This window comes from Pinus tabuliformis, chromosome 3_1 (genome assembly GCF_031772625.1).
Source record: "Pinus tabuliformis cultivar Carrire ecotype Pingquan chromosome 3_1, CPIR1, whole genome shotgun sequence".
In the NCBI taxonomy this organism is placed as follows: Eukaryota; Viridiplantae; Streptophyta; class Pinopsida; order Pinales; family Pinaceae; genus Pinus; species Pinus tabuliformis.
Window position 1 is genome coordinate 293,088,732 of NC_142301.1, and position 22,454 is coordinate 293,111,185.

The window sequence follows — 22,454 nt, forward strand, 5'->3', positions numbered from 1 at the left end:
GAATGATGGGTTCAAATATAAAAAGGATTCAAGATGGTTGTTGAGCATAACTCCTAATTAATGGTTATTGGATTTTCTTGCTTTGAGGATGTTGCATTTTGAAGATGGGAAAAATGGAGATAAAAGCCTAACCATGCACATTAAGAAAAGAACATCAAAGATGAAGTAACATAGAATCACATAATATGTTAAATTGATTGACGTAACATGTGGTAGTAAAGAAGACACTAGTCGTTAGGCAAGATGTGGAGATGACCATAAAAAATATCGTGGATATTCCATTGGAACAATTCATCATAATAGATCCGATAAATATTGAATTTTTTGCTATGAATATTATTTCTTTTTAGATCTCATATTCTTTATTTATTGTTTTTATGCTTAAATATAAATTAGCTGAAATCCAAGCAATATAGAGAGAAAATAAATACACACACTAACCAAGATAAGCACAATTTTTACCTTGGGAAACCCTTACGGGAAAAACCTAGCTAGAAGGTGAGGTTGCTTTGATCTCTATTCTCTAGTATGGAAAAATGTGTAGATACAAAGAAAGAGGTACTCTCTATAGAGTTACCTAAGACCTATAGCTTATAAAGTTGCAACAAAATCTTAAGCCCTTTTTTTCTCTCTAACATCCCACTCCCAATTGCTTTGCTCAAATATGGAAGATAATATAATAATATGAAATGTAACCCCTACTCCTAGCGGCCTGGTATTTAACATAACCCAATAGCTAACTATATGAAAGGTTTGACTCCCTCGACCCTCAACTAGAATTAAGATTTTGGAACTTCTAGAGTCTTTTTTAAATTCCACACATGGCTCGCCCCATATGCACGAGTAATGTGGATTAACATGACATCGACTTGTACCATGGTGGTCAGTATGGTAGATAAACTTGCGAGAGGCATAAATTTTGCATGCAAACTTCGAATACCAAATGGTCTTGCACAAGCAAGAATTTTTTTACCCAAAAAAAAATAATAAATAATAAATAATAATAAATAAATAAATAAATAAAAATAAAAATAAATAAATAAATAAATTTAATGCCTCAAAATGGCTTTGGAAGAATTCATACCCAAATTAGGACCCATTAATAAAAAAGATCGTATAAGTTGATTCATTTAATTCTTCCACTCTAAAAGTATTGAGATAGAAGAAGAACACTATAATAATTCAATCTGAAACAAGGTAAATTATAAATGAGAAATATTATCACAATCCCCAAAATTACATATGAATGAAGTCAAAATTGGAAGAAACTTACCCCTCAAAGAATACAAATCTATGAGAAGATAGAAAAATAAGTATAAAGAAATGGGGGTTTTAAGAAATGAATGATGATAACCTATTGCAGTGCTCATAACCATGACCAATCTAGAATGATGAGATAAACATAAAAGAGTAAAATATAGATACATAAAGTTAAATACGTGGAAGTTTCTCAAACAAGTGTAAGAAATCAACCAGAACATGATGGAGGCTTTTGTAATTAGGGAATGATTATGATGAAATAACTTAGCACTCTACTGTTATATTCTACATTAACATGTGGCAAGTGGTTGTGGAATCACATATGTGTGGAAATTAATTCATATGTGGTAAAATAAAGAAACTATGTAGACTAATGAGAAAACACCTAGCATGAAGTGTATGAAGGAATATTGTAAGAAATTCTATAATAAGAACTTGAGAAGGATTATGCATAATTGAAAAAACTAGTGAGAATCAACTAAGGGAACTTGCACAAGAATGATGACCCCAGAAGTGGAAATGGGGCAATCATGAGGAACACATGTCCACAAGAATGTGTGCTTGTTCTTAGGAAGTCACACGTGTTCCTAGTTATCTAGGGTCCATAAGGCCCAAGGTACCAACTAGGACCCCAACGAGGCTACCTGCTTAGCATGGCTCAAAAGTGTGTGTGCAATATTAGGAAATATAATTATGAAATTTGAAAACCTTAGTTTTATGCACTACGAAAACCCAAACTTTGTGGAATTTGAAAACCATAGCACTGTGGAATGTGAAAACTCCAACATAGTGAGTTCAAATTTGAGTGCATAATTAAAAAATGTGAGTAAACACACCATATTGACCGTGGATCACAAGTTGGCAATGCATGTCAATGTATATTGAAGTGAAATTTGAAGACCTTAGTTTTGTGCAATTTGAAAACATTGCTTTTATGGAATTTGAAAACCCTCGTATTGTGGAATTTGATGGAATGGAATCGTATGGATGTAATTATGTTTATACCATTATGACTAATTTATTCCCAACACTCTCTATTTCTCTATTTTCATTTACACATTTCTAGTCTTGCTCTCTCTCACTCTCTCTCTCTCTATTTATATTTCCCTCCCTCTCTCATTTTCCAACAGGCACTTCATCGACTCTCATTGAAGAAATTTTATGATCCTTCTTATCATTGGGATCTCTAATCAATAGAAAATACGACCCACAAGAACTATGACCATAGTAACTATGACATATAAGAACTATGAACTTGATAACTTTAACCCTTAAGAACTATGACACATAGTAACTATGACCTCCAGAACTTTGACCCTCATGAACAATGACTTCAGGAATCATTCATTTGTTGTTCATAGTTCCTTTGTCAATTAGGAACTATGACTTTATTTTACAAAAATCGTGGCAACAAGAATTATGATGTGGGAGCTTTGACTATGAAACCACTTAAACCAAATCTTTTATTAAATAAATAAATTTACTAATTATATCCCAAAATAAACATGTACAACCCCTTTCCTCAATTTGATTTACACATCACCTTTATCCTCAATTTGATTTACAAATCACCTTTGTCTTTTTCGATTAAGGAAAATCAAACAGCTAAAAGCAATCATCCGAGCTAATGCTCCAAAGCCAATAAGAACGCTGATACAACGAACCCAGTAATCTACACGGTAGCCTTTTCTCAGCAGTATGCCACAACGAGATATCATCCACACACCAGAATATCTGCAAGGCATTCACAAATAATTCAATGATCATAGGAAATAGTATTTCTATATGTCATGAGATTCACGTTAAAACAATTGTAATAATAATGATAATACTCATTGAGTGCTTCCTTCTTGTGGCAGTTAATAGGTCGTATTGGATATAGTAAACAATAACACGTGTTATGATTCTTGAAAAAACAAGTTTCCTGGGTTAAAGATGCAGTATTCGTTTCAGAACTTCAGGATCAGAATACAATACCATGATTTTGTTTAGGAATTGCTACACTGTAAAGTTATTGGTGGAGGGTAATACCTCTCTATATATCCATCAAGGAATTGATATATATGATTCAAGAATCAATATAGGGATTTGGATACAGGTTTTGACTGCCTGGAGTGGAAAGCCAACTGACCAAATATTCTTCCAAATTAGCAACAGGATAGAGAACCAATATAAATAGGTATGAAAAGCAATCTGAAATCAGGCTTAGCAGTTTTCCTTCCATGGATAAATGGAACTCACTTAATATAAGAGGTAGTAATGTTTGAAGACAAAGCATCTGTCTCTAGTGAGAGAAAAAATCCTCATTCAAGGACTTGAGGCAGCCTGCCTGAATCAAAAGCTAAAGGTCTCCTCGGCCAAAAGTTAGTAGCAATCTAAATATGCTTCTGTTATTTATGTCTTAATTCTGTCGATAATTATAATGTCAAGTGATTATTGCTTTGTCATTTCTAGTTATTTTGCCTATCAAAACACAAAGTCTTCCTAGATCAATGTTGGGTATCACAGCTAGTTTACATATAATATAGACAAAAGAGGCTGGTTTAAGGTTTGGAAAAGACAATAATACTCTCACTAAGAGCAACTACGAGAGATATGCCTCAAATAGAAACTAGAAGCGGGAGATCAACTTCCACAGCAGAAATAACCCTGGTAATCATTATACAACAATGACAAGAGGTGGCTGAGGCGTCTACATTCGGTACTCGCAATAGCTGTGGATCAATTGCAAAATAAATTTGCGGGTTCTAATGGTAAATCCAACCAAATGAATCAATTACTGGATGCAATACAAATACGGAACGTAGCCTTAAGTATTGGAGTGATACACAAATGTCAACGTCACAATCTGTTGTACAACTGTTACCACAAGAAGTAAATATTTCACCACTTACTTTTATTGTGGCAAAGATTAAATTCATCGATGGTTCTTAAGATCCAGAAAATTAGACACAAGCCTTCAACAATAGAGGTCTGTTTGTTTTACAATGGTATGTTGATCCACATCATCCATATCACAAGGTTAATGATTGTTAAAACATGAACTCCCATGGTAAAAAATTTCATATGAAGAAATGGCAACAAAGTTGATCAATTATAACAAATGGGGAAAATAAATTTTGAGGTGAATATGAAGATAACGATTTATCAAACAGGATACGAGAATGACTTTGACCTTCATTAAAAGCTACTACAGAAAGTTGGACAACTGGTAAAAAAAGGAATACACGCAACAATTTCATTCAGTACGTCTGTTGTACATATAATTTATAATAATAGTGAATTTTAAAATTTTTATGAAGATAACGATTTATCAAACAAGATACAAGAATGACTTACATTTAACTACTAACTACACCCAATAATTTCATTCATTAGGAATCCATTGTATCTATTCAATGATAGTGAATTTTGAAATCTTTGAATTCACTGTGTTGAGAGAAGTGGATTTTACAATTTAATATGGATGAGATTATTATAAATGATTGAAAAGGTGTAGTCCAACTAATTAATAGATGAAATGATTTTTTTTTGTTGGGATCAGGTAATATAATTTCTAGTGAGATTGTGATTTCTTGTTACAACTTAAACTAATGATTTTTAAAAATCTGTACCAGATTTTAAACAAAATTAACCTGAACAAATGGTCAGAAAAAGGTCATTTAATCTACTAGTTAGACTAAACAGATTAAAAATAATGTTCATACCATGTTGACTATTTCAAATATAAAAAATACTATCATCTAACCAATTAATAAAAATAAAATATATAAAAATTAATTTAGGTATATTTTAACCTGGATCTATTAAACATAGATAGGGACCAAATCCCCATGGTCCAAATCTCTTAAAAATTTCCACTATTAAAAAGATCTGCACTGCAAGAATTTTCTTGGATCCCTTGACGATCAACACTCTGGGAGAAGCCTTCATGAAAAATGATGTAATAGAGGGAATCAAAATGCTAACATCCAGCACAGCAAAGAACATATATGGTTTACAAGCATAGCTGCTGACATGGGCCTAGAATGCCATCACATCACAGATTTGCCGAACCAAATGATTTCAGAGGGCATTCCAGAAGATTGGTTGACAAGCTTCATCATCCCGAACCACAAAGGGGAAGAGGAATGATCCAGGAAACCACTGAAATATCACGATTAGCTCCATTTTCGCTAAGTTAATAAGGGGATCATGGAGAGGAAAATCAGTGAGCATAAGAGAGGGAGAAGCAGGCTATATGACAAGTGGGTTTTAAACCCAAGCATTCCACAGTTGACTATTGCCTCACTGAGAAATATGACAGAAATTCCAAAGATTGGGTGGCAAGCTTCATCATCCTTGGCCACAAAGGGGAAGAAGAATGATCCAAGAAACTACTAGAACATCATGATTAGCTCCGTTTTCACCATATGATAGAAATTCAGAAGATTTGGGTGGCAAGCTTCATCATCCTTGGCCACAAAGGGGAAGAAGAATGATCCAAGAAACTAACATCATGATTAGCTCCATTTTCACTAAGCTGATCCGGGGAAGGAAAATCAGTATGTGGGTGTAAGAGAAGAAGTAGGCCATAGGACAAGTGAGTTTTAGGCCCAATCATTTCACAGTTGACCATTGCCTAATAGTGAGACGTGATAGAAATTCAGAAAAGACTTGGAATGCCAACGAGTAAAATGTGTAGTGCTGCTTCATTGACATTTTCTTGAGAGAAACAAATGGAATAATTCATAGAGCTGGGGTGTCGAGCGAATGGACCGCTACAGTGCACAACGTATACGTGTAGGTTAAGGTCACGATCAAGATCCGAGGAGTTATCATCCGGAAGGTCAATATTGGTTTTGAAGATAAAAAAAATAAAAAAACCTGCTCCCTTTGGCCAACACTATTGGTTAATACATTGACAAAACAGAGAAGTGGATTAATGAGAATAGAGAAAGGCCTAAGAAGAGTACGTATTATATACCGTGAATTTTAAATATTTTATTTTTTTATTTTTTGGAATCCAGTCATATAACGATTGCAATTTTCAGTTATTTAAATTGCACGTTTGAATATATAAATGCATTCAAGGTCTTAAAAGCACCAAAAACACCTCGGATGCGGGTGTCTAAGGCTGCCTTCATTGCGATGGGACTTGTAAGGTCTTCGTTTATGCCGGGCGTGGTTGGGCGAGCGGGCGAGGTTGGGCGCGGGCAAGTCGGGCCGCACGACGGTCGAACGAGAGCGCGGGCACGGGCAAGCGCGCGGGCGAAGGCACACAAGTCCGGCTGCACGCGGGCGGGCGCGCGAGTTAGGCTGCACGCGGGCAGGGCGCGGGCACGGACGAGCTGGCCTGCACGACGGTGCGACGTTCGGGCGAGTTTTGTGCGACGAAAGTTCTGCGATATTTACGACACTTGTAAACAACGCTTGAAATGAGGACGATAGAAGGGAGCTTATACCCAACGAAGCATGGGCACGTTGGAGGGCTGGCCGACGTATCCTATGGGCATTCAAGCCTTGTGAAAGGGGTGTGTAAACACAGTTTAGGTGGTCGGCCGGGTGAGCCACCACCCACACTTGCACGCGTATATATTGGAGCGTGTAAGTTCATTTGGCATAACGCAATTCAATCAAGCTTCTTCACTCAAGGCGCAGAAAAGAGTGCGCACTAGAGACAAGAGGAAAAGCGCACTCCTCATGCGCTTAAGGTTGTCTTGTGCACAGGTTTAAGGTCGCACTTGGGATGAAACGAAGGGTGGGCAAGGTGTGCCCGTGACTTGGTGGAAGTGCAGATTTGTGTGAGACTTGAGGAGGGAGTCTTGGTGACTCGGGTGAGCACCCTCCCACCGTGCAAGGTGTGCACAAAGGTTGTAAAAGGCTGTTTTGCCTCTATTGTAAAATTGGCTAAGTATAGACTTGGATTTTGCCAAGGATACTTGTGAAGCTTGTATTATTGAAGAAAGATTGATTAATATATATTGTTGGGCAAACTCATTGTTCAAGGAGTTGCCCCTCCCTTTATACTGAGCAATTGTTGTTTTCTTTTATAATTGCTGATAATAATGAATGAGTATGGGTGTTCATTAGTATAAAGGTTATGCATAATAATACTTGGTTGCGAAACACAAACTAAGTAAGAGAAAGTGAATTAGGCGTAGTCCATGAACATTAGTATTGGTGAAAAGAAAGTGTTCGGTGGTGCCGCACCTCGCCAAGAGCGGTTGGAAGACTACCGCAGGCCTGGGGGCGTGACAATTGGTATCAGAGCTAGTCTAAAGGCTTGGAGGAGTCTTGCAGGAGGCTGGGTGAAGCAAGTGCGCACACACTTGAAAGTTGATGACAGGTACTTGCAGGTGAAGGAAGTTGTTTCACATACAAGTGGAACAAGTGCTGGTTCATGATTGCAGGGACTTGGTGAACATGGAGATGGCTGAAAAGGCAGAGATGGTGGATGAACCTACGATAGGTGAGTCTAGCCATAATGCAGTTGAAGCCTTCCGGTACAAAGTGTTGGAGCAAATGAGTCGATGGAGTTCTGACTGGGTTTCGATGAAGGCTGAGAACATGAGGATTCGGGAGAGCTGTTCGGAACTAAGAAGGGAACTTGAAGAACTCAAGAGCCAATGCGGAAGTACGACAGATGTTGAACTCAAGGAACTTGATGAGGAGATCCGACAAAGTGGCCTTGGTCTTCAAGAGCTCTTTGATGAAAGAGCCCGGTTAAGGAAGGAAAGTGCCAGGGTGGAAGCCGAAATCAAGCAAGTTGAGGAAGAAATAAAGAAGAAGCTTCTTGGTAAGAAGGTTGTTGTGATTGAGCAGGAAGAGCTCGACTACATTGACAGGTTGGGAACTCACTACCGAGACAATCCAGAGGACATTCGGAAGTTTAGTTCTATGAACTTAGTCAGTGGACACTTGGTTGGTGCACTTGAGCAAGATGCGATGGAGGACAAACTTGAAGGAAGTCAAGCTGGACCAGGATCGAGTTGCTTAGAAGAGCCAAGCAAGGAGGTGAAGTACCTTAGGAGGAAAGTCAAGTTGGAACATGAGCCAATTGACACTTCTGAGGCCGAATTCTTGAAGAAGGTTGTTGATATAAGGCGCAAGACAAAGCCAACAGAGGGAGGTGATTCCTTGAAGCTAAGTTTTGTGCAGGTAACCGTGAAAGGTAAGAGATTTGCAGCATTGGTGGATACAGGGGCTACTCATAGCTTCTTAAGCAGGAAGGCAGCAAAGTCTTTTGGGAAGAAAGAAAAGATGGAGAGGGAATGGAGTGCTTTCAAAGCAGTCAACTCTACCATAAGAGTTGTTGATGGTGTGTTAAAGAACACTCAGGTGAAAGTGGGATTGTGGTTTGGAAAGTTGGACTTGAGGGTTGTGGACATGGATGATCATTCTATGGTGTTGGGGCTGGACTTTATGGAGCTTGCACAAGCCATACCAATGGTGGACCGGGACATTCTCTTGATCACAGCTGAAGGGAGAACCATGATGGTACCGATGAATAGAAGAAGTTGCTTGGGGTATAGGCCAAGGATGACTTCTATGGTTTTGTATCCCAAAGATCCAAATGTGAAGCATGAGGATGTGGAGCAAAGAGGACTTGGGAGTGTGACTCAAACAGCGAAGGAACGGAAGCTGGTTGACTTCGTTGCAAGAGCCGGAAAGAAGGATGAAGGAAGTGAGAAGGCAATCTCACGAACATGGAGACACTTGGTAGGAGCATCTTCTACTGATGATCTTCACAAAGGAGTTGCAAATGAAGGGAGTCCGAGTACTACTTCAGAGGCAGTGGTTGATGAGGATTATGGGGGTAGAGATCCTGCTGGTATAGTGGACTTTTGCAGGTATGCTATGGGCATATATGACTTTCAGTTGACAAAGGACAAGCTAGGTGAGCTTGGATGTACATGTGAGGAGATTGAGGTTGTGCATAGATACTTGAGGACACAACATCAATCTGACACATGGGTGGATGAGAGTCAGGGAGGAAACTTCCTGGCCCTCCTTTCTCTATAGACAACCTTGGAGAAAGGTTGGTGTGGAGGCCTTGGTAGGAAGGAACCACACCAACTTTGCAAGGGGCCTTGGAAGGAGGCTTCTTTATGACAGATTGCAGACTTGGATGCAAATGACCAGATGTTGGGATGGAGTCTACATGGGTTGGACATCATGGACAACTACAGTCATGGACATCAGGGTGGAGACATGGAGCATGACAATTGTGCAGGGACATTATGCAGGAGCATGTGTAAAGGTGTCATTCATGGACATTCTATGAGAGTGTCGAAGCAAAGGATGTTGTGCAGATGCTGTTATGACATGGAGATGTATGAGCTAGTGGAAAGGTTGTACACCTTTGTGCAACAAGACCATGGCTGGGACATGTTGCAGATGGGATAGAATTTCCATGGACCTGAGCATGGGATTGAGAGCAGATTCTTGACGAGTCCGAGATGTAGCAGAAGTCAAGGAAAGACTTATGGTGGCATAAGGATGTGCATTCTTGTGATTTGGGCGTATGGTTGGACTGATCACCCGACTAGTTCGAGTCATGAGGGGTACCAATGTGCAGAAAGATGTTGCTATCAAGTCGACATGTTGGCACACATGTGCTAGCATCTGATGAGAGACTACATGGAGGGATGACACATGATGAGGTCGACACAGGATGTTGCAGTGGAGATTGTGGCAAAGGGGTCGATGATCATGGATCGAGATGATATCTGATACATAGCATACCGTTGAGGTGTATACCTTGGTATGGAGAGCTTGGTGGCAGTTGGTCACTAAGGTGAGACATGATGGAGATGGAGTTCTACATATGTTGCAGGGATATTTGCCGTATGTGGAGGAGTTGACATCGTGGATAGTGATGTTCTTGGTAGATGGCTACCAGGATGGTATGTTGTCGAGGACGACAACGATTTTAGGTGGAGGAGGATGTAAGATCTTTGTTTATGCTGGGCGCAGTTGGGCGAGCGGGCGCGGTTGGTGGCGGGCAAGTCGGGCCGCACGACAGTCGAACGAGGGCGCGGGCACGGGCAAGCTCGCGGGCGCACGGGCAAAGGCGCGGGGGGGACGCGAGTCGGGCTGCACACGGGCGGGCGCGCGAGTTAGGCTGCACGCAGGCAGGGCGCGGGCGCGGACGAGCTGGCCTACATGACGGTGCGACGTTCGGGCAAGTTTTGTGCGACGAAAGTTCTGCGATATTTACGACACTTGTAAACAACGCTTGAAATGAGGACGATAGAAGGGAGCTTATACCCAACGAAGCATGGGCACGTTGGAGGGTTGGCCGACGTATCCTATGGGCATTCAAGCCTTGTGAAAGGGGTGTGTAAACACAGTTTAGGTGGTCGGCCGGGTGAGCCACCACCCACACTTGCATGCGTATATATTGGAGCGTGTAAGTTCATTTGGCATAACGCAATTCGATCAAGCTTCTTCACTCAAGGCGCAGAAAAGAGTGCGCACTAGAGACAAGAGGAAAAGCGCACTCCTCATGCGCTTAAGGTTGTCTTGTGCACATGTTTAAGGTCGCACTTGGGATGAAACGAAGGGTGGGCAAGGTATTCTCGTGACTTGGTGGAAGTGCAGATTTGTGTGAGACTTGAGGAGAGAGTCTTGGTGACTCGGGTGAGCACCCTCCCACCGTGCAAGGTGTGCACAAAGGTTGTAAAAGGTTGTTTTGCCTCTATTGTAAAATTGGCTAAGTATAGACTTGGATTTTGCCAAGGATACTTGTGAAGCTTGTATTATTGAAGAAAGATTGATTAATATATATTGTTGGGCAGACTCATTGTTCAAGGAGTTGCCCCTCCCTTTATACTGTGCAATTGTTGTTCTCTTTTATAATTGCTGATGATAATGAATGAGTATGGGTGTTCATTAGTATAAAGGTTATGCATAATAATACTTGGTTGCGAAACACAAACTAAGTAAGAGAAAGTGAATTAGGCGTAGTCCATGAACATTAGTATTGGTGAAAAGTAAGTGTTCAGTGGTGCCGCACCTCGCCAAGAGCGGTTGGAAGACTACCACAGGCCTGGGGGCGTGATAGGACTGGAGTGGGCGGAGCAAAGATGCCACCTGCCAGCCTTGTATAGCGGACAAGGAGCCATGTGGAGGGAGGATCACATGCAGGTGGGTTTAACAGGGTGTAAGGGAATGTTTGCTGGTAACATTAATATGCCGTCCATCTCCGCACGCGCTGGCTGGTATCGGCTCTCGGCTCCCATGAATGCCATAGTTATGGCGGGAGGGTCTCGAGGCAGGGGAAAATGCTTATTAACCAGACTCCGCCATGGGTTTACTCTGTTGTTCCTTGTGTTGTGTTGGTTGGGCTCGGGCTCAGCTAGCTCGAAGCCTCCGTGTTGGTTGGGCTCTTGCTCTACTTCTCCGTCTCCCGCTGCTGCTTTGGGCTCCCATCCGCTAGCCTGTGTGTTTGGACTGAGATATATCTCTCTGGTGGTCTGTTCTGTAATCCATTACGGTGTTGTCTCTGCTGTCATGCCTCGGCTCCGCCAAAGAATGCTCAGCCGCAGAGGCACCGCTCGGGGCGCTCCTTCACGCCCTTCTTCTGGTGATGCTACCTCGAGTCAGCACCCACGCTCCCGCAGCGGAAGAGGGAGCATTCTGAGGCCCAGCCAATTTCTTGAACCCAGCTCCCCAGGTTCCTCGTCTTCGCCCTCCTTCGGCTCAGCAATCTTCACTTTCAACTGTTCCCTTAACCGTCCTCAGATCATTGCCCATGTTTCAGTGCTCTTTCTAGAGGAAGCCCAAGAAGAGGGCGAATCCAGTGTTCTTCGGGAGGACCAGGGAACAGTTCCGATGCCAATTGCAGGCTCCTCGCGAGACATGGAACCGCTAGCCAGCATCGTCAATGACACAATGATGGCGCCTGCGCCTCCGGTTTCGAACGAGAATGAGGAGGCCCAAGCCCAGGACCTGGCTGACGGTGGATGGTGCAGGATCGTGGAGGAGATTCCGGAAGTTTAATCAAGCTTTGCAGCTTCTTAACAGGTTATGCGGCCCAGTAGCGAGGGCTTTTTTGTCAAAACTGTCAATTTTTTGTATCTGCTATTGTGTCGAGGTCAATCTTTTGTTTCTGCTGTTTGTAAATCTGATAAGCTCAGGAAGGCTAAATTGTGTTCCTCTGGATCCCCTGCGCGGGACTGCAAAACATGGTCTTGTCCAACATCTGTGCTCTGGACACTTTCTGTTTCATGCGGCCTTCCCTTCTGGCCAGCTGGTGCATTTTGCTCGTTATGTTGTAATTTTACACTTTTAATGCGAATAGTAGAATAGTCTTATTTAGAAACAATGAAAAAAAAAAAACAAAAAAAAAAAACAAAAACAAACAAAAAAACATTTAAATTATATAAATTTAACAAATCAAATTTAAAATTCTAACCATTTTTAGCAATTTTAAAACAAAATTAATCAAAAGATATATACCTGAAAAGATAAAAGATAAAAACATTTAAACTTAAGTATGGGGGATTTTCGCAGTGCATTATATTAGATATCATTTTTTGGGATTCAACTGCGTTAAGTAAGTCATTCAAAGTATGACCATTTCCATGAGAGGTAGTCGTAAAGTGATTAATTTCTCATGATTTTTGAATAGTTCACTTAGCACTCATTGCATCGGGTGATGCTCACAGGGGTGAAGAAGTGGGATTGAAACTAGTGAGATGTGGAGAACGAATCACATAGCATCAATCATCACTTCCGGGGCTTGCACCCGGTAACCAGGACTTCCCAGGAGGTCACCCATCCCAGAACTCCTCTGGCTCAAGCGCGCTTAACTGTGGAGTTTTTCCCCACAATCAAGCCCACTTAGCTTGCTACCCCATTTGCAAAACCTTAGCAAGTATTGTGCCTCATGAACCATTCAGGTAGAGATCCCTTGACTCTTTTTGAATTTAAGTATGGGGGATTTTCGCAGTGCATTATATTGATATCATTTTTTGGGATTCAACTGCGTTAAGTAAGTCATTCAAAGTATGACCATTTCCATGAGAGGTAGTCGTAAAGTGACTAATTTCTCATGATTTTTGAATAGTTCACTTAGCACTCATTGCATCGGGTGATGCTCACAGGGGTGAAGAAGTGGGATTGAAACTAGTGAGATGTGGAGAACGAATCACATAGCATCAATCATCACTTCCGGGGCTTGCACCCGGTAACCAGGACTTCCCAGGAGGTCACCCATCCCAGAACTCCTCTGGCTCAAGCGCGCTTAACTGTGGAGTTTTTCCCACAATCAAGCCCACTTAGCTTGCTACCCCATTTGCAAAACCTTAGCAAGTATTGTGCCTCATGAACCATTCAGGTAGAGATCCCTTGACTCTTTTTGAATTTAAGTATGGGGGATTTTCGCAGTGCATTATATTAGATATCATTTTTTGGGATTCAACTGCGTTAAGTAAGTCATTCAAAGTATGACCATTTCCATGAGAGGTAGTCGTAAAGTGACTAATTTCTCATGATTTTTGAATAGTTCACTTAGCACTCATTGCATCGGGTGATGCTCACAGGGGTGAAGAAGTGGGATTGAAACTAGTGAGATGTGGAGAACGAATCACATAGCATCAATCATCACTTCCGGGGCTTGCACCCGGTAACCAGGACTTCCCAGGAGGTCACCCATCCCAGAACTCCTCTGGCTCAAGCGCGCTTAACTATGGAGTTTTTCCCCACAATCAAGCCCACTTAGCTTGCTACCCCATTTGCAAAACCTTAGCAAGTATTGTGCCTCATGAACCATTCAGGTAGAGATCCCTTGACTCTTTTTGAATTTAAGTATGGGGGATTTTCGCAGTGCATTATATTAGATATCATTTTTTGGGATTCAACTGCGTTAAGTAAGTCATTCAAAGTATGACCATTTCCATGAGAGGTAGTCGTAAAGTGACTAATTTCTCATGATTTTTGAATAGTTCACTTAGCACTCATTGCATCGGGTGATGCTCACAGGGGTGAAGAAGTGGGATTGAAACTAGTGAGATGTGGAGAACGAATCACATAGCATCAATCATCACTTCCGGGGCTTGCACCCGGTAACCAGGACTTCCCAGGAGGTCACCCATCCCAGAACTCCTCTGGCTCAAGCGCGCTTAACTGGGAAAATCCAAAAAAATGATATCTAATATAATGCACTGCGAAAATCCCCCATACTTAAATTCAAAAAGAGTCAAGGGATCTCTACCTGAATGGTTCATGAGGCACAATACTTGCTAAGGTTTTGCAAATGGGGTAGCAAGCTAAGTGGGCTTGATTGTGGGGAAAAACTCCACAGTTAAGCGCGCTTGAGCCAGAGGAGTTCTGGGATGGGTGACCTCCTGGGAAGTCCTGGTTACCGGGTGCAAGCCCCGGAAGTGATGATTGATGCTATGTGATTCGTTCTCCACATCTCACTAGTTTCAATCCCACTTCTTCACCCCTGTGAGCATCACCCGATGCAATGAGTGCTAAGTGAACTATTCAAAAATCATGAGAAATTAGTCACTTTACGACTACCTCTCATGGAAATGGTCATACTTTGAATGACTTACTTAACGCAGTTGAATCCCAAAAAATGATATCTAATATAATGCACTGCGAAAATCCCCCATACTTAAATTCAAAAAGAGTCAAGGGATCTCTACCTGAATGGTTCATGAGGCACAATACTTGCTAAGGTTTTGCAAATGGGGTAGCAAGCTAAGTGGGCTTGATTGTGGGGAAAAACTCCACAGTTAAGCGCGCTTGAGCCAGAGGAGTTCTGGGATGGGTGACCTCCTGGGAAGTCCTGGTTACCGGGTGCAAGCCCCGGAAGTGATGATTGATGCTATGTGATTCGTTCTCCACATCTTACTAGTTTCAATCCCACTTCTTCACCCCTGTGAGCATCACCCGATGCAATGAGTGCTAAGTGAACTATTCAAAAATCATGAGAAATTAGTCACTTTACGACTACCTCTCATGGAAATGGTCATACTTTGAATGACTTACTTAACGCAGTTGAATCCCAAAAAATGATATCTAATATAATGCACTGCGAAAATCCCCCATACTTAAATTCAAAAAGAGTCAAGGGATCTCTACCTGAATGGTTCATGAGGCACAATACTTGCTAAGGTTTTGCAAATGGGGTAGCAAGCTAAGTGGGCTTGATTGTGGGGAAAAACTCCACAGTTAAGCGCGCTTGAGCCAGAGGAGTTCTGGGATGGGTGACCTCCTGGGAAGTCCTGGTTACCGGGTGCAAGCCCCGGAAGTGATGATTGATGCTATGTGATTCGTTCTCCACATTTCACTAGTTTCAATCCCACTTCTTCACCCCTGTGAGCATCACCCGATGCAATGAGTGCTAAGTGAACTATTCAAAAATCATGAGAAATTAGTCACTTTACGACTACCTCTCATGGAAATGGTCATACTTTGAATGACTTACTTAACGCAGTTGAATCCCAAAAAATGATATCTAATATAATGCACTGCGAAAATCCCCCATACTTAAATTCAAAAAGAGTCAAGGGATCTCTACCTGAATGGTTCATGAGGCACAATACTTGCTAAGGTTTTGCAAATGGGGTAGCAAGCTAAGTGGGCTTGATTGTGGGGAAAAACTCCACAGTTAAGCGCGCTTGAGCCAGAGGAGTTCTGGGATGGGTGACCTCCTGGGAAGTCCTGGTTACCGGGTGCAAGCCCCGGAAGTGATGATTGATGCTATGTGATTCGTTCTCCACATTTCACTAGTTTCAATCCCACTTCTTCACCCCTGTGAGCATCACCCGATGCAATGAGTGCTAAGTGAACTATTCAAAAATCATGAGAAATTAGTCACTTTACGACTACCTCTCATGGAAATGGTCATACTTTGAATGACTTACTTAACGCAGTTGAATCCCAAAAAATGATATCTAATATAATGCACTGCGAAAATCCCCCATACTTAAATTCAAAAAGAGTCAAGGGATCTCTACCTGAATGGTTCATGAGGCACAATACTTGCTAAGGTTTTGCAAATGGGGTAGCAAGCTAAGTGGGCTTGATTGTGGGAAAAACTCCACAGTTAAGCGCGCTTGAGCCAGAGGAGTTCTGGGATGGGTGACCTCCTGGGAAGTCCTGGTTACCGGGTGCAAGCCCCGGAAGTGATGATTGATGCTATGTGATTCGTTCTCCACATCTCACTAGTTTCAATCCCACTTCTTCACCCCTGTGAGCATCACCCGATGCAATGAGTGCTAAGTGAACTATTCAAAAATCATGAGAAATTAGTCACTTTACGACTACCTCTCATGGAAATGGTCATACTTTGAATGACTTACTTAACACAGTTGAATCCCAAAAAATGATATCTAACATTTAAACTATCCTATGATATAATATGAATCCTTCTCTATGCAGATGTATACAGGTGAATTCAGCTTTTCCATAAGAATGTTACAGATTTTATATAGCAACATCTATAGGCACTAGAGACCTTTTGCAAAGAAGTGGGAATGGAAGTGTACACCGGTAAAACCAAGGTGGTGGTGTCTTCTCTTATATCGAAGATGCGCCATCCGCAAATCAGCTTTATGAATGAACCCTTCGAAATTATCCATCACTACAAGTAGCTTGGCCGCAAGAGTTCAATAGAAGTCTGACTTGGAAAGTATGCACAAGAAAATGATTGGAAGGAGTGTGGGAGGGCCATTTCATTCTACGAAATAGGTACAATGTGGCCGAGGTTGGGATTGGGAAGTAATCAGTTCCTTATTCCAGATATTGGTAACACCGCTGTGAAGACATTGGTAATGCCGGTGTTGCGTTATGGATGCAAAATTTAACAACCACATCTAACGAAAAATAGGTAGCGTTAGATATAGACAGTGAAAAAACATATAATAGCATCCTTCATGCATCTGAAAGTGACTATCCATAGGAAATCATGCTAACAGAAACCGGTGTATATCTCATTGAATTGGATGCAGTGAAGAGATGGATTGTTTAAAAGCTAGAGGGGTTGCAAAATAGACAACGGTCGAATTTGCAGCAAAATAAAAAAGGTCGTCCTACAAAGGAGGAAGAACTTGGGAGTTTTAGTGCAAGAAATAGTCAGAAAATTGGGATATAAGGGAGGAGGATTCCTTGCATAACAAAGAGAGATGAGAAACCACCTACAAACTTGCTACAGGATAGGCAATTCGAAGGCAGACTCAGAAAAAATGTTAATTTTAGGCATGTTTTATGCTTAGAGCAATTTATTTCAATTTTCACAGTTAGCTCAATATCTTTTCCAAATTAACATTCACATCAGCATTAAAGTAAACTGCAGATAGAACATAAACACAAATTGCAGAAGACAAGCCAAGACAAGAGGACACAAGATGTGGCACTAGCAAGGGACAAACCCCAATGTGGGGAAACCCTTGATCAATTCTTCTTATATGTTCTTCAATAGTTCAGCAGAGAGATAGTACATATACATCAGAAGTCAACACTTTGACTTGACTAAACAAGAGCAGAGATTTTCACCATGAAGATGACACAATGCAGTTATACACCTGATACCAAGGACTGCAACTCGGAGAGCAGCCTTCAATCTTCAACTGATTTGCAGCATAAGGTCCTTCAAGGTGAGACCCTTACATCATCATGCTGCTCCTTGTCAGTTGAACCAACCCATGACACTAGCTCTGTCCATCTTATATTATAGCAGCATCAAACAGTGCTCTAATAGCTTCAGTAGCATGACATCTCCATATATATTATGCTAATGATCTGAGCACTCAAATACTCATATGAAATATTGATTGTGATGTTATGGCCTGCGGCCTAACACACAGTCTTCCTCTGTTGCTCACAAGGAAGTTTGTACCTTCATATGGTCCGCTCTTCAATCTGCCTTCTATTAATGAAGAAGTTCCACCAATGTCACTGAACATAGGCCTATATTAATCTGCCCTCTAACAGTCGCCTTTGTTGCACCAAAGGTTTCCAGCCAAGGTCTTCAACACAGTGATTTCTCTCATAGAATTTACCGTTCATAACCTTCATCAAGTTCACACCCCTTTCTCCATCCAAGTGACTGTACTATTATCAACACAGTCCTAACATATGCTGCCTTGCTGGACAGACTTCAACGTATACCCTTCAGCACTCTTCTCCCTGTCATACAAACCACTTTCAGACCTTCCTCATCTGCCTGAAGCTTGACGTTGTTGCTGTCCAAATCTGAGGTCTGATAGCTGTGGTAAGACCATAGTTTTCAAAACCGTTTTAAAAAACCGGTTACCGGTCTAACCGGCCGGTTAGCAAGGCCGCCGGTCTAAACCGGCCAAAAAACCCAGTTGGAAAGGCCCTTTCGCCCATTTTTTGCCCTAACCAGTGAAAAACCAGCTGGTTTAGGACGGAACCGTCCTAAACTGGCCGGTTTTAGGCATGCCCACCAAAACTTGCAAAAAGCATATTCTTGATTGTGGTTTAGGGGTTTTGGGGGGAAACTAAGGGTGTTTCAACCCTAACAATGTTGGCAATTAATGGTCATGTTTAAGAATGACATTTCCTTTAATTTTTATTTTCATCCTTTTACTTAAATTTTTAACATTACCATGAAATGACTCAGGATGCTTGAGAGTGGTTTCGACCTCTTTGGATTTCATATGGAAAAACTAGAATTTTAGATTTCACTCAAAATTCAGCAGACTTAATGGTTTTCAGGATTTCATGGTTTGGGGGTAAACAATAAATGCAATCAGAGCTCCAAATGATGAGCAAAACTCCTAATCTAGATCCCATTGTGTTGGACGATATTGATCCAACATCAGAATGGGTGGAGGAGACTGAAGAACCTGTGTTTGAGGTTGATTTTGATATCGACATGGCTTTAGCAGGGGTTGAAGCAGATTATGTGGTGGCATCAGAACCAGGATCAGTAGTGGCATCAAGGAAAGGCAAAGAACCAATGGAAGGCACTAGTCATGCAGGTCGACAAACTCGTGCTTCCATTAGGTCCACTTCTATTGTCATTGGTGGCATTGATACTGAGGTTGCAGATCAGGCTGAGGCATCTTCAGACTCTGAACCAGATGATGTCTATGTAGCTCCTGATGATGATCCTGTGTCTAGTAGTGGTTATGAACTTGATGATTGATCATGTGTACACTGTAGGCTTGTAGTAGGCCAATGGCCTTATAGCTTACAACATTGTTTTTAGACTTTATAGGCCATTTAGAGCCTCATTCTTATGTATTTTGCTATTTTGTCGATGATATGTATTGCACTCGGTGCCATTTTGATATATTCACCTTTACATGGTGGTATATAAATGAGCAAACTTTGCATATTTTGTCTCTATTGGCTTGGAATCATGGTTTTACATCTTAAAAATAGTTTTGTTTCATTAAAAATTAATTATTTAATGTATTTTTTTAAAACCGGTTCGTTTAGACCAAACCAGTGCCGGTTAGACCGGTTCCGGTCGGTAAACCAGTTCATTAGGTGGACCGGTTCGGTCACCGGTTCCGGTTTAAAAACTATGGGTAAGACTCCTCCATGGCTGTGTCTGGGGCATGCTTGAATAGTCTTCCTTTGACTGCGTTAAGGGCTCCTCTTTCCAGCGTATAGGAATCCTCCTCTTGCTGCATAGAACCCTCATTGACTACGGATTATATCACCTTTGACGACTGCGGTTAGGACAGCATAGAGGCCTCTTAAGATTGTGTATTAGAGGATTGCGTCTAGGGAGATAAGGCCTCCTATTTCCAACGTATAAGGGTCTTCTTAAATTGCGGATGTAGGGCAACATCTAGTGCGGAATAAGGCCAGCAGATAGGGCGTATATGGACTGTGATTAGGGCACGAACAGAACTGCGGCTAGGGCTCTTTTGAACAGCGTATAGGTCTCTCCTTAGGGCTGCGTATAAGAGCCTTTTAGTACAACTGATATGGTCTCTTTCTAGACCAGCAATTAGATCTTTCCTTGTTGCATTATGTAGGCTTCCTTCACAATTCTAGATCTCCCTTCCTTTCTGCGTCTAGGGCTGCGTAGATCTCCATTAGGGCAACGTAGATCTCTATTAGGGCAGCGTAGATCCTTTCTCCATCAGGGCAGCATTATCCCTTAGGATCTCTCCTCCTACTAAAACCCAAAGACAAGTAGAGAGGAAGAGATCCCAAGTGAGTGTGTAGAAATGACTTGAAGGCCACCTCTATTTATACTAAAACGTTGAGCACAAGTGGGGTTTGTTTGGTTGCTGGCCGACCTTGACGAATTGTCCCATAACACAAATAAATTCATATCTCCATGAATACTTATCGGAATCGGATGATCTTTAGATCAATCCTACACCTCTCGATGAGAGGGATCCAAGAAAAATATCAGCTGCCATTAATAAGATGACCCACATGGAGTTTGGCCCTAGTTGCCAATTTTAACACTCCCTCTCAACTAGGGAGAACTCCATCCGCTGATCCATATGTCCGACTGTACTATCTCTGCCATCAGTGCCTTGCACTGCTCTGCTTTGCTGAACCATGAAAAAGAAGAATTGATCGAGAATGTCTCATACCATTCTCTACTGACCCGAAGTCAGTTTCATATGAGGAGAGTGTGTCATACCACTCTTACTGACCCGAAGTCAATTTCATTGATCCCAGATCAATATCACAAGATAGTGTCTCAAACCACTCATATTGATCCAAGATCAATGGAGATCATCCTAGCATAGAGAATACGATAGATACAACGATGCGTCCATCGATAGTTACTACTAATGGTCCCTAACCCCATTTCCCTACTCATTGATCAGATGAGAGGTACTTCCCATGAGTACCAAACTGCATAGGTAGGATGCCTCGACAGGAGAACTAAACATCATGTCCCACAGGAGAACTAATCATCATGTTCCAAAGTCGCCACGGGGTATCGCAGGGGAAGGCTAAGCCATTCACCCTGTACACAGCGCACCATTAGGGGAGGTGAGTCGCCCTATGGTCATGTGTTGCTCTAGTAAGTACCCCAAGCCCCCCAGAGCTCAATGCATGCAACATGGAAGGCCCTTTTCTCAACGACTCCAAGTCATTCGAGAAAGTCACAGGTTTGACCTTTCCCCGAGGCTTTGACAAAATGTCTGCGACCTGTACATTAGTCTCAATGTGATGGAGCCTCCTCGCTGATCGACTTACCATATCCCAGATAAGGTAGTATATGATGTCTATCTGCTTGAGCAATCATTGAATACGAGATTCCTCAACAATCGAATCCCCCCCTTATTGTCACAGAGGAAACAGCTCGCTGAAGAACTTCCACAACCAGGCAGCGTCACACGAGATCATACTCGTAGCTATGTATTCGGTTTCAGCGGTCCTCGAAACAACCGTCTTTTGCTTCCTACTTATCTTGGAGATCGAAGCAAAACCCAAAGAGAACCAACACTCAAAAGTGCTCTAGTGATCCTCCACACTGCCTACCCATTCAGCATTCGAATAATCATGCAGCTTCCTAAGTTACCTGACACGGGGATTCAGGACACGTAGGATTCGAGATTCGTGGTGTCGGATTCGGACACGCTGACCCCCCAGAACAGGACACATTAGGACACGTTATATATTATTTTATTAAAATATATATATATATATATATATTAAAAATTAGATATTATCATATTTCTTACACAAATTTTAATTAATGATACAAATTTATTGATTCCAAACATAGATCTTCATCTATAGCTATTAGCATGCATAGTACATACAAAATTCAAATACATGTCAATCTATTATCTATTTCTTATGCTTGGCCCTCTTGCCACCACGAGAAATGTCTAATTTTTTAGTCTTGTTGGAAAATCAGGATCTTTGTCATCAATATCACCCTCTAAGCATTAATATCCAGAGGTATCTTTGTCATTACCTCTGTATCTGTATAGGGATCTTTGTCATTAATATCACCCTTTAAGCATTAACATAAGATAGAACAAGCATAACATGTCAGGTCAAGATTTTGTTTGAGTGATGTGTACATTTTTAGGAGGGTCATGATACAAGAGTTCGACAACCAATGTCACTAACATCAAGGTACATAGAGGGATTGGTGCTCTTGATTAAATACGAGTTCCATACCCTAATACATGACAAAATTCAATGGAAACATTGCAATCCCCCAATCCTAAAATCCTGAAAAACTGATAAGTCTGCTGGATTTTGAATGAAATCTAAAATTCTACTTTCTCCAT

At 41.5% G+C, this 22,454-nt stretch overlaps 1 protein-coding gene across 1 annotated transcript in view; it reads right to left on the reverse strand.

Moving 5' to 3' along the window:
* Positions 1-2,725: 2,725 nt before the first annotated feature.
* LOC149186939 (ABC transporter G family member 28-like) overlaps positions 2,726-22,454 on the reverse strand; it is a 77,375-nt gene continuing 57,646 nt past the window's right edge. Inside the window, exon 14 of the mRNA XM_089411243.1 lies at positions 2,726-2,994. Within this exon, the coding sequence (XP_089267369.1) occupies positions 2,829-2,994 (166 nt within the window). The 3' untranslated portion in view covers positions 2,726-2,828. The remainder of the gene's footprint in view (positions 2,995-22,454) is intronic.